The following is a 13808-nucleotide window of genomic DNA, read 5'->3' on the forward strand; positions in this document are numbered from 1 at the left end:
ACACTCCTGTGCCACCTGTTCACTCTACCACACCCTCGCCTGATCAATTTGTGGATGTTGCAAATACTCCTGTGTTGCTTCCTAATCATGCTGCAGGTATTGGACGTGGTGCTCGTCTTGAGCTGCTTGATGAACAGACGTCGGATGATGTTTTGGAACATGACGTGGGTCGTATGCATGGGACATGCATAGCGGGTGGCGCCCGCCAGCCCGTGGAGGCTGCACCCGCAGTCAACCCGCGGGCGTCGCTCTCGCCTGCGGCCACCCCGCGAGCGTCGCTCCCACCGGGCCTAGTGGCTGCCTCGTCTGGCTCATCGCCCAGCCCAGTGGTTGGGTCCTCTACTCCAGCTGCTGCATTGCCCGACCCAGCCACTGGGTCCCCTGCGCCGGCTGACCCGGCCCTGGATGGGCCGGCCGCACGTGGCCCGACACCACCTGCATCCCCGTTGCCAGGTGGCTCTGGCCCTGGCTCGCCGGGTGCTTCGGCCTCGCCTCTGCTGATGCCGTCTTCTGCACCGACTCCGGCATCGTCAACACAACCCACTACTGTTGCCCTTCGTCCTCGAACACGCAGCCAAACGGGTGTTTTTCAGCCAAAGAAACGCACTGATGGGACTGTCGTGTGGCTCGCTGCTTGCATGGCTCATAGTGCTACAGATCCTACTGCTGAGCCTCGCCATTTTCAGGCTGCGTTGGGTATTCCTCACTGGCGTGCCGCGATGGAACAAGAGTTTCAGGCCCTGCTGAAGAATGACACTTGGCATCTTGTTCCTCCAGTGACTGGTGTTAATGTTATTGATTCTAAGTGGGTTTTCAAAGTCAAGCGACATGCTGACGGGTCTATTGAGCGCTACAAGGCCAGGCTAGTTGCCAAAGGTTTCAAACAGAGGTATGGTCTTGATTATGAAGACACGTTCAGTCCAGTTATCAAGCCCACTACTATCCGTTTGTTGCTGTCTCTTGCTGTCACTCGCGGATGGTTTCTTCGTCAGCTTGATGTGCATAATGCTTTCTTGCATGGAGTCTTGCAGGAAGAGGTTTATATGCGTCAGCCGCCGTGTTTTGTGGATCCCGCACGTCCTCATCATCTCTGTCGTCTTGTTAAGGCGCTATATGGACTTAAACAGGCTCCTCATGCGTGGCATGCTCGTCTTGGCTCTGTTCTTCGGGCGCTGGGGTTTCCTTCCCTCCACAGCTGACATGTCCTTGTTTCTTCTTCAGCATCCTGAGGTTACGATGTATCTACTGGTCTATGTTGATGATATCATCCTCATCAGTTCCTCCGATGCTGCTGCTGATCGTCTTGTGGCTGCCTTGAGTGGTGACTTTGCTGTCAAGGACTTAGGTGCTCTGCCCTTTTTCCTTGGTCTGGATGTTTCGCGATCTTCTGTTGGGTTGACTCTTACTCAGAAGAAGTATTCTCTGGACTTGTTGCGTCGTGTTGGCATGCTGAAGTGTAAACATGCGATCACTCCGATGTCTGCTACTGATCGGCTATCTGCTCTTGATGGAGATCTTCTTCCACCTTATGATGCTACTGAGTATCGCAGTCTAGTTGGTGGTCTGCAGTATCTTACTATCACCAGACCTGATGTCTCATATGCAGTCAACCGAGTCTGTCAGTACCTCCATGCACCCAGGACGTCTCATTGGTCAGCTGTGAAGCGTATCCTCCGTTATATCTGCCTCACTGCTTCCTATGGTTTGCTTCTCCAGCCTGCACCATCTTGTGAGATCTCCGCATTTTCAGATGCAGATTGGGCTGGCAGTCCTGATGACACGCGATCCACGGGGGGATATGCAGTGTTTCTTGGTCCTAACTTGATCGCCTGGAATGCTCGCAAGCAAGGCACGGTGTCTCGCAGCAGTACTGAAGCTGAGTACAAGGCAGTTGCTGATGCGACTGCTGAGATCATATGGGTTCAGTCCTTGTTGAGAGAATTGAGAGTCTCTTCTGCTCATCCTCCAGTGCTTTGGTGTGACAACATTGGTGCTACTTATCTTTCGTCCAATCCGGTGTTTCATGCTCGGACGAAACATATTGAGGTAGACTATCATTTTGTTCGGAAACGCGTTGCACAGAAGCTCCTCAATATCAAGTTCATCTCGTCAAAGGATCAACTTGCTGACATTTTCACGAAGCCTCTTCCACAACCACAGTTTGTAGGCTGTAGGCGCAATCTTAACTTGCTTTGTACCTCAGGCCATAGTTAAGATTGAGGGAGGGTGTTAGACTGTATATATACGAGGACTCTTGTATATGCTTGTAATTGTATTGTACCCTTTGGTACTATTATATAATGAGATAGCCACACCCCGTTTAGGGTGTCGAGCAGTTTCCCAAACTATATGTTTTACACTTCGGGCCCCATCCGGGTCTGGGCGGGCCGGCGGCGGGGAGGGTCGTCGGTGTGGCTTCCGGGAGGCAGGGGAGCGGCGATGGGCGGGTGGATGCTGGCGGCGCTGGTGCCGCCCTGCTGGAGCGTGGCCGGCGGGGCTTTACGGGCCCAAATCGGGCCTGGCCGGGCCAGGGGTGGCCTGGTATGCCCTACTGCTGCATCCGGACGGCGACCGCGACGGTGTCAGAGACTCGGGCCTCCCGCACGACGGCGGTGGAGGTCGTCCCCCCCCCCCCCCCCCCCCCCCCCCCCGCGTGGCTCCGGTGCTGCCGCTCCTGTCGCCTCGTGCGTCTCTCTCCATCCTCTTGGCCTCGTGGTGGTCATCTCGGTGAGGAGGCGTGGGTGGCGTCAAGACCGCGGTGGCGCATGCTGGTGGGCGGCGAGGTGGCTGGTTGGCTCCGGCCTGGTTGGGCGGTGGGGTTTGGAGTGCGGGAGAAATCCCTTGCCGGCTATCTTCTGGCTCCGATGCGGTGACACCTGCGGTTGCCACCATCCCTTCTTGGAGGGTGTTGGATGTATCCATCCCCCACTTCCTTTCGCGTGCCGGTGGAAACCCTAGGACACGTCCGAGCAGCAGCGTCGTCGACGTCGCATCCCTTGTTGGAGGTGCTGCTTGGTACGCGGCGGATCGGAGCCTGGGTCTATGGTGGGTCAATTTCGGAGGACGCAGCGGTGGCGGGTCATCCGCGCTTTGTCGAGCTGCCGTTGTTGGCATTTCTTTCTTCTTCTTTGTTCTTTCTCTTTTCTTTGGGCTTGTTGTGCTTCTCGCCCGAGCATTCCTATGTAATCGGTGTTGGTTGCTTTGTAATACAAAATGGGGGAACCCTTTTTCGGTATAGTGAATAAGCACAACTACAGGTGCACCAATTGACATAAAATTTATGTGGGAAATATCCGGCTCTACTCAACATTTTCTCTGTTAGCAGTTTGCTGTTGCCCCTTGATATTTCTTGTTAGTTGGTTTGGTAGCCGTTCAACATCAGCTCTACTCAGCATTTTCTGCTCATGATCATGAAACATACACATGTTCCTGTAGGCATCCAGCAACCAGCTGCAGCGAAGGCTTGACCCATTATCTGAAGCAGCATCATCGATAGGTCGGCAATGTTCACACGACCAGACCACACAAAAACTTCATGTGGTGCTCCAAATGTATGTGGAACCATGCTACGCGCCAATCTCCTATTTTGAATTGGAACTCTATATATGCCAATGAATCAAATAGCTCAAAGTTGATCTGTGTCTAGCCAACTCACTGCAATAATTTAATCCCAATTCTTCTAAACGACTAGTTTTTTCATGAATAAATCCTTCACTTATCCACATTGCGACGACTTGAATTCCCGAGTAAAGTTCCTAGTTTTAGGAAGAAAAGAATAGTATAGGAAGCAAAGATCCTTGCAGGCTGGTGCGGTGCCACTGCTCGGGAGCTTGGCGAGGCTGATTGGTTGGACACGCTTGTGTGGAAGGGCCTCCTGGCTGTTCTTCCTTCCTTCAGAAGCTGCACTGTGGTAGAGGCCGGAAATGGCGAGACCACCGCCTTCTGGTTGGACCATTGGTCTGGCTCCACGGGAGATACCCTTGCGGTGAGGTTCCCTTCCCTTTTGACACACTCCCCTAGACCCAATATTTCTGTTGTGACATTCTTCTCGGAGCTCCCCTAGACCCACCTCCAGCCCCGTCTCTCCACGGTAGCGGTCACGGAGCTCTACCTCTTGGCTGTTGAACTGTGACATGTGGCGTTGCACCCCCTCGTAGACGACACTTACATATGCTGACAGCGTGAGATGTTGATTTGTCTTGCTAGTGTGAACAGCCATGGCTAGTAGCCAGTGTGGTGAGCTAACATGGAAACGGTCGAATATTCATTGGCATGCAGGACGGATATAATTAATTAAGAAATAGATTGCTAGCTGCACGCACGCGGTGGTGGTGCAGTACGAATAATTAATTATGAAATGGATTGCTAGCTACACACTTGCGGTTGAACTCCAATTATATTCTGCTAATCAATGATGGCCGTACGTGCTTCACTGTTATCGCACACCGATTATGATTTCTCGTCCGTGTGAACGTATTTGACTTACTAATTCTTTGGATTGCTTACCACACGTGCCATGTGGTTACCTAGACTGTAGATAGATAAAACTCAAACGTCTTCTATATCTACACGATCTTTTTTTAAGGCAATGATCTACATGATTTTTTAAGGCAATGATCTACACGATTTTTTTGGGCTCCAAATTCTCTTATTATTCAAGCTAAATAGGCAATGATCCACACGATCTTTTATCGATCCAGATTGTACTGCCTGAGCGAACCCCCTCGTCACCCCTCCTCTCGATAACACCGCTCCCATGCGGCCATGCAGGGCCGCACTTAAGGATGGCAATTTTACCAATGGGTACGGGTACCCGTGGATATCACACCCACATCGGCAGGGTATGGCCATAATTTTATACCCATAGGTAGGACACGGGTATAACCTTCTACCCATGGATATACCATACCCTACCCATTTATACTGACATGTGGACCTTTCCTTTGGTTCACATGTGTACCTAAGTTAAATTTGTGTTGTGAACTTCTGAACCTATGTTAAAGTTGTCACCAATTGTCAATTTTAATAGAGATAATTGTCATGTACCCATCTATCTGTTATTGAGCTGAGATCAATGTTTTGTTTGTCAAATGTGATATGGATGAATGTAAAATTGCGAATAATTTGTGTACTATTTGATCTACCCATTAGGTACCCAATGGGTATGGGTACCCGTCGGGTATGGGCACGGGTAAAATTTCATACCCATGGGTACGGGTATGGGTAGAACGTGGTACCCATTGACTACACGGGTATGGGTTTGGTATTGCTCTACCTGCCCCATACCCTACCCATTGCCATCTTTAGCCGTACTAGAGTGCCGCCGCCCCCTCCCGTCTAGCCCATCTCCTCGCCCCTCCTCCCGCCACCGCCGGCATTGTCGCCGGGCAAAGTCCCTGCGACGCGGCGGTGGTGGAGCTTCCTCAATCGACGTCCTGGAGCGGGTGGCACGTGTGTCATGGCGGCGGGCCAGGTGCGGCAACACAAATCTCGCAGCGGCCGTAGCGCCCGCACCGACCTAGGCTTCGATGGTGGCGTGGGACGGCGGTGACCAGCTGATCTCGGTGAGCATCTTTGCGGATGGATGATGACAACGGCTGGTGGTGGCAGGCAGGGCCCCGATTTTGTGTAGCCTGGACGGGTCGTGACCATTCTTGTGCTTGCTACATCGCTGCATCTCCGACAACTACATGTGGAGGAACTCCTGGGCTAGTCTCGCGACACGAGGACTATCCGGGGTAGGGGTGGATTAACGAGTAGCTCGCCTCATTAAGCTCGTACTCGTTAAGGCTTGGCTGGTTAAGCTCGTTAAGATTAACAAGTAGAAAACCCTGCTTGGCTCGGCTCGTTTGAAGCTCGTTAAGCTCATGAGCGCTTGCGAGCCCTCGTTAATAGATTATAATGTGATACGATATACATGATGAATGTGTAGGTGTGGTTTTCAAGATGAAATATGGTGACTACAAAAAGAAACGCAGTAGTTTGTTGCCTCACATGTCGATTAGGTTGAATAAATGGGCTGAGGTGCTACAAAAAGTTTGTCACGTAAGATGAAAATATATTATGGGTTGTTACTAACGAGCTTAACGAGCTACGCATGAAACTCGTTAGCTCGTTGTTAAGCTCATCAAGCTTAACGAGATGAAATCAATGATTGGCTCTGTTCATTAAGAAGCGAGCTACGAGCTTAACGAGTCGAACTATCGCACGCTCATTAAGCTCGTGAGCTACGAGCTTTTGGTCCAGCACTAGTCCGGGGCAGCGGTCCCGGGCATCATTAGTAGAAAAACTACTTTACATGAGACACATTAGTCCCGGTTTGTAAACTAACCAGCACTAATGTGGTGGGCCTTTGGTCCCGGTTCATGACGAGCCGACACTAAAGAAGGGGGGGCCTTTCGTCCCCACCCTTTAGTGCCGGTTCCAGAACCGGCACTAAAGGTCCTTATGAACCGGGACAATATCCCGATTCTTCACTAGTGCATTGTAGTGGTGGACTCCTCCATCGTCGGGGGTGATCGGCCCCCCTGGGCGGCGGATGGTGGCGTGGGGGGCTGTTGGTCTGCTCCAAATAATAAAGGTGGTCTGGCCTTGCTGTTCTTCGAGCACCATATCATCGAACGGCTTCATGTCGACCTCCTTGAGTTGGCCGCCATCAAGTTCTGGTCATCCTCTTGGAGATTTCTATAGTTTGGCGCATGGTGCTACTGGATATCTAGAGCAGAACCGCCAGAGGTGGAGAAACCATGGTGGTTGTGATCGGAGGTTGGTATTGGCAGAGAGGGTACTGGTTGTGTTGAAGACAATGCAGCATAGGTTCTCCTTGTGTGTCGGGTGTTTGGCATGCAGCAGTAGCCATGGCAAGTCGGGGTTGCAACACCGGTGAACTGCATTCTTGGTGGTGCTCCTCGAGTACCGAGCCACGATTTGCAGTGTGTAAATCCAAGGTCTAGGCTTTATTGGTTGTACCTGGCAATGGCCTTGCTGAAGGCATTGTTTTGGAACTCGGACTTTCTCGTGGGTGAAAACCCAAGATCTTTGATCAGGCAATGACAACACTTGTGCTTTGTTTCCTTCTTGGAGGCATTGCTTCTTGAGAATCTCGTTAGTAGTACAAGTGTTGTCTTTGGTGGTGGTTAAAGTGCTAATGTTGCCAGTGGTTCAACATCGTGACGGGTCTTTGTTTTCTTTCTTCTTCTTTTTTTAAATTTTATTTTTTGGCTGCGTGCATTCCTGATGTCTTTGGATATCTTGTTGGTGCAGAGGCTGGGTGTATTTTGTACCATCACGATATTAATATACCCCCTTTATCGAAAAAAGATTGTAATACATTCGTGCAGCTAGGTCCAACCCAGTTCAATGGATAAAAATAAAAAACAGAAGGATCTACGCCATGGCCCGACCTAAGACATTGGAGGCTCTGTAGTATTATTTTACTTAATGTTTACTTCTTGCTAGTAACATAAAAAATTTAAGCGAGGAGCTAATCTCATTAGAAAAAATAAATGATAAGTTTGCATGTTTTTTTAATATCGAAGATCATACTTATTATTCTTGGAAGAATATAGGAAAATAAAGCTTAGATGTGTGGCGTTTTGGAGCCGGGGATCACATGCTCCCGCCTATGAACAATAAATTCAAAAAATGGCAAAAACAATTGGTGCTGGAGATGCTCTTGTGAGCTAGGCGCATGCAAATTTTGTTGGTGAAAGGATATTCAGGGAGCTCTCGGCAAAAAATTCAAAATGTGGCTTGGTAAGAAACTGTATGAATTTATCACATTTGCTTGATCTGGGTTTGTGTGGAAGTAGTGTTGGTTTGAGTTATTAAGCTTTGACGTACTCACTTGGTCATGGAACAACTAGAAGACATTGCATATAGTTGTGACACGATTAAGTATGTAGAAGCGAATTGAATGATTGAAGGAATATAGCCCATTTCACGTATATGGCTAACGGGGAAAATACATCATGAGGGTCAACACAAACAGAGGCTCCATCGATTCACTAATCAAATACATTAGTTTCTTAATTAGGACTTCGATCGATGTCAAGACTTCTTATGGCTACTTTTGTATATAGACCGAGACTGCGGGAGGCACGCACACAAAACAAAGTCTACTTTGATGATGCATGCTGGCTTAATTTTACTATTCGCCATCACAATCTGATCAAGGTGGATGATAGCTAGCAACTCAACTCTCAATTGTCTTAACTCAACAAAGTCTAATCTGATGATGCATGCTAGCTTAATTTTAATTCACCGTTACAAGTTGGATGAGTAGTTGGCGAGTGTGTTTTGAGTTGTTAAGCCGGCCGGCATACCAGTGTCTAATCACATGCACCGCGGTCTCGCCCGGTGCAGATTCAACGAAATGGCAAGGATTAACTAAGGCGGTCGATCGGTGATTGTTGTCTAGCTAGGCAACTACACGTCAAATCAATTTGTTGTTAGTGCAACTGCTCCCTTGTTATCAAGGACTTAACTTGTCTAGCTTGCAAGTCTTGTTTGAATATGTAAATGTTAGGTAACCTCTATTTTTCTTTTGAAAGAACATAGAAAAATAAATCTTACATGTGCATTTTGGGATGAGGTGTGACCCGGTAAGTTTTGGACAAAATTATGTCCAAGTGGTTGTTATAGAAAAGAGGGTACAATAAATGAAATAACAATGATGTTAAAAGTGCTGCCATTAGACTAGCCATAGAGTGTAACCTACACTAGTAACATATACTGAGGCTATATAGACTCATATTGAGTAGTGAGTAGTAACATAAGTGTGGTGTCATGCAAAACTTCATTTATTAGGTTATATAGACTCATATTGTATTGGATATGTGATGTTAGGGTAACTAGCTAAATTACTCAAATTACATCTCTCCTCATTAACTCAATGCCACATAGGGAAATTTGCTGAGTTGGACATGATGCTACTGTTGAAGTTACTCCCACTATGGCCAGTCTTAAGCAATAGATGCATTTGCTTCCATTTCTCCCTATAAAAGGGGGTGTGGTTCTAGTTTGAGGAGCATAGTGTGGCCGCTTCGGAAAGGGGGTGTGGTTCTAGCTGAGGGTTGTCATAGCTTCTTTCATAGTGTGGCCGCTTCCGAAAGCCGAAAGTTATGAAGTTTCTGAACCAACTCTGATAAGCAATCCTATATCAGTGTCCATTCAATTCCATGAGGTATATGGATTGACTCGTTAGGCTGTTCTCCAACAACCCTCCTTGTGTGTGAGCCTACTAGCACACCAAATAAGCACAAGAGAGCCTAAAATTCAGATTGGGCCTGTAAAACTGTGGTAGGTTAGGTGTGCTGATCAAACACTATTGGCTCTAGTAGGATACCAGAGAGAGAGAGAGAGAGAGAGAGAAAGAGGGAGAGAGATGGCAGATGCCATTGTTGGTCCACTGTTGAGCAAGCTGCAGGCGCTAGCAGTGACGGAGGGGAAGGCCCTAGCCGCCGTGGGCAACGAGATTGACCGCCTCCGTGACAAGCTCATGTGGCTGCATGCGCTGGTGCACGAGACTGACCTCCGCAGCAGGTCAGACAGCAATCAGCAAATCCGCGTACTCGCGTACCAGGTGCGCGAGGTTGCCTTCGCAGCCGAGGATGCCATCGACCATTTCTTCCTGCAGGCCGACCTCTCCCGCTTCGGTCACAACTGGCGTGTGGCGGCTGCCATGTTCTTCTCTAACTTCGGCACACAGATCCGTGTCCGGTACATCCTCTCCCGGAAGATCAAGTCCATGAACACGAGGCTAGAGGATATTGTGGACAACAGTGCCAAGTACCACAGCGACGATGGAAGTACAAAAGCGACCACATGGAGGGCGTCACGTGCCATCCCTCCAGTCCGCCAGAACTGGTAATTGATTAACCCATGCCTAATATGTGTAGGATATTTGTCTAATTTACATCGCAAACACATGTATATTAGTGATCTTCCAGTCCACGCACATGTGACACAACATGTCTTTTATGGTCATCTTGTGATACTAATGGGAACCGAACACTCTAAGTGGTCAAAGATACTCCCTCCGTCCCAAAATCTAAAGCCAAAGTTCAACTTTGACCAACAACTTCAACCTCCATGCCAGCTATAAGGATATCAGATCATCTACTGCATTGTGCTAACATGTGACGGGAAAATATATTAATCTAGGCCGAGTGAATGCCATGATTGTAATCTTAATTCTCATTAGTAAGCTACCTAATGTTACTTTTAACTAATAAATAATTAATGTTACGTTGGGTAACAAAATTGTAGAAAAATTGGGAACTCAAATTAAAATATACTATAATAATTTGATGAAGAAATATTTATATATCTATGAAAAAGAATGAACCAAGTGCTTCATAAATTTGCTCTGTTTAATAATTATGACTAATTCGACTGATTCGACCAATATACTTTCAACCTCAGCAACGCAGTTATGTCTTCATTCTCCTAATAATGAACCTAATACTGCTAAAAAAGATGTGAGCATGTTCTGGATAGAGATAATTCGTTGTGAAACAGGATATCTTTTCGGCAGAACTATATATAACCCCCGTATCAAACAAACCCAATGATTTTATGTTTCCATTGCAAACTCTGAAGAATTTTTATATATAAGCAGCCATAATTTGTCATGTACAAGCAGGCAAGCTAAAAACTTTGTTGGTACCTTTCTAGGGTTACGTGTATTTACAAACTGAGGTATGTAGTAGTACATACTGTAGTAGACACATAGTAGATATGTGAAGTTGTGAGTCTGCGAAACTTTCTTTTAATTAGTAGTATGCTACCTAGCTTAACATGGCTTATTCCTTTCACATGTGAGAGGTGTTAACTTCTCGGGCAATCTGTTTTCCCGCCACCATGTCGGCATTCTGTTGGCCCAGTATTTTCATGCATCCTGGCTTTTCTTTGGCTTTTCCTTTCCTACCAAGTTTCTTGGTAAACTTATTTTTATCTATTGGAAATTGTCACATTAGTCGTATCACTGCAGGAAACTAATCTATTTGAGGAGGCTTTTGTATATATATAACCGTGAGTCCGACCTAAAATCGTAACATACATTAAAGTATATATACTGGAGCACACATCTCAACTGTATTAAAGATCTAACTAACTAAATAATTTAGATGATGTCAATTATCTTGCTTGCTTGAATAGAGCAATGTGTTACTTTTGCTTTACTAGCTTTAGCTAACATCTTAATCGGAAACAGGGATGACACGGACTTGGAGAAAAAGCAAGATGCCAAGGCGGGCGGGCCAATACGCAAGGAAGAAGAAAAGAAATTGAAGGACCTCCTCCTTAAGCAAATTGGAAGCCGTGTGATTTATGTGGTTGGTGAGAGTGGTATCGGGAAAAAGTATCTGGCACAGAAAGTATACAAAAACATCAAGGGAAATTTTGACGTACATGTGTGGGCAAGCTTTCCACCAGACACCATCAACATCATTGGTGAGATAAAAAGAAAGCTGGAAGATAAGTGCTCCAAGCTGCAGCCTAGCGTGGAGAGTATAGACCAAGTTAAGTACTTGGTTGTGGTAGATTGCTCGCTGAGTAACACCATGCTCGGGGATAACATTATTGCACATGATTTGCTCAAGGGTGCAGAAGGTAGCAAGATTGTGCTGACAGCAACGTCCAGTCCCCGTGCAGACAAGAATAATGTCGGCATCATCAAGCTTGGTTATCTGAAAAATCCTAAGAGCGAGACGTTGTTCAACAGGATTCTGGGCCTCAGGGGGCGCAGGCAGACTAAATACAAGACAACAATGATGGATAAGGTCCGCAAAAGAATTGAACCAATAACCAAGGGACTACCACTGGCAGTGGCTCTTCTTGCCAAGTTCATGCGGACCATGGACCACAGCAAGTGGGAGGCAGCATCGGAGTACATCCAGATGAACAACCAGGACAACGCGCTCATGACGATGGTATCCATGTGCATCGATGACCTGCCCAATGATCTCAAGTCATGCTTGCTGTACACAGCAGGCTTCCCGGAGTGTAGCACAATCGACGCCGGCCAGCTAGTGCGGCTCTGGGTGGCGGAAGGCTTCCTAACTCAGCAGCCTGGGGTGGGACAGGAGGAGCTGGGTCAACGTTACCTCAAGGAGTTTATCTTCCGAGGCCTTTTGCAGCTGGTGAAGAAGAAAGAAGACATCGTGGAATCAGTTGCCATTCATGAGCTGGTTCATCAGATTTTCCGGTCCGAGGCGCAACGTATTGGCCTCATGGAAACCCACAATGGTGGTCGGTATGCCTCTGTCACGGTTAGCGCGAGGCGCCTAGCTCTCAACAACAGCAAAATGCCGGGCAAAACAAAGGTGCGTTGGAAGGTGCGAACCGTGCTGTCCCACGACGCACAAGGTATTATGGGAGGTGCAAAGCTGCCCAGTCGAGCTCATGATGCCAAGCTCATGGAAGGTGCGAACCGTGCTGTCCACATTTCTCGAGACATACCACCTCTTTACAAATCAGGCGAGCTAATGGGCTAAGGCGAGATATTTGTGGCATTTTGCAGGGTCACAAGAATCCAAAGAAGGCTCCAACCATCTGATCAAGGAATCCACCTCCCATGATGCACAAGGTACTAGAGCAACATTTCTCAAGAAATACCTACCGCCTCTTTACATATTATTAGGTGAGCTACCGGGCTAATGCTGGATATATTTTTTGTGGGTGGTGCCATGTAGCAGGGCGACAGGAATTCAAGGAAGGCTTCAGGCAGCTGCTCAAGGAATCCACATTCCTTCGCGTCATCAGCCTGGAGGGCATCAACATTGGCGAGAAGCTGCCAAATCGAATCGGGGACATGCTGCACCTACAGTACCTCAGTGTCCGGTGTTCGAACTTGACAATGGTGCCAGACACCATCGGCAAACTCAAGAAGCTCCAGACAATGGATGTGCGAGGGACCAAGGTGAATACTTTGCCCGTATCCTTCTGGAAAATCAAAACTCTACGCCATGTTCTAGGAAACCACGGCCTCGAGTACCCTGAGTTTTGCCAAACATCTGAAGACGTTGTCGACCATGTGCATCTGAAAATTAAAGAGCATGTTGATAACGTGCACATCTCCCGTAGGAGCTTGTGGGTGCTTGTTAGTAGTACGTGTCGTCAGTTGTGACCATCCTTTATTTCTTCCACTTCCATCATCTCCACTCGGTCACCACTCCACTTATGTAAATTGCCTAAATAAATACTCGATCTTATGTTACGAGTCAGAGTGTGACAGTCAGTCAGTTTGTAAGAGTAATGTATAATTAAATACGTGTGTATCAAGCCCATGGTGTATTGTATAACTATGAATTGAAATCATATTTTCAGTTCATAAAAATCTATGTATATGTATATTTTTTCACAAATTAATCGTACATAATGCATGATGTTAATGTTTCTACTACTCGCGCCATTTATTACCACACGAGGCTTGGTACATGGTCGGGCATACAAACCGAATATGCATACCGAAATGTTAGAAGCCGACACCACATTGACCAATACCGGTAAATTCAGTCACATTCCTGGTTTCCACTTATAGAAAACAAAATATATTTCAAGAAATTCGACCATGGACGTCATAAAAGGTAATGACATCAGAAACATGACGGAAAAAGCGATTAAACGTGGTTTGATGGTTGGTCGAGGATAAATCCGAGGCATCAATTTTTTTGCAGGTTGGTCTCCCTTGACTAAATATTTAGGCACCTCACATTTTGTTAAATCCCACGTGGCACCTCACGTTTAGGAACCAATTGTGCAGCCCACCCAGTCCAATAAGTCAAACCGTGCTCCTGCATCATTGA

At 47.2% G+C, this 13808-nt stretch overlaps 1 protein-coding gene across 2 annotated transcripts; it reads left to right on the forward strand.

Moving 5' to 3' along the window:
• Positions 1-9050: 9050 nt before the first annotated feature.
• LOC147962900 (putative disease resistance RPP13-like protein 2) lies at positions 9051-13280 on the forward strand. 2 transcript variants are annotated; one of them, XM_087536321.1, is made up of 4 exons: positions 9051-9867; positions 11216-12426; positions 12524-12589; positions 12696-13280. In XM_087536321.1, exons 1-4 carry the CDS (start codon positions 9386-9388, stop codon positions 13127-13129), a joined length of 2193 nt encoding a protein of 730 aa, XP_087392447.1. In that variant the 5' UTR covers positions 9051-9385; the 3' UTR covers positions 13130-13280. The 2 variants fall into 2 exon arrangements, with proteins under 2 accessions (XP_087392447.1, XP_087392448.1); XM_087536322.1 differs by having other exon boundaries at positions 12699-13280.
• The last annotated feature ends 528 nt before the right edge of the window (positions 13281-13808 follow it).

This window comes from Triticum urartu, chromosome 7A, assembly GCF_056163025.1.
Source record: "Triticum urartu cultivar PI428250 chromosome 7A, HENAU_Tu73, whole genome shotgun sequence".
In the NCBI taxonomy this organism is placed as follows: domain Eukaryota; kingdom Viridiplantae; phylum Streptophyta; class Magnoliopsida; order Poales; family Poaceae; genus Triticum; species Triticum urartu.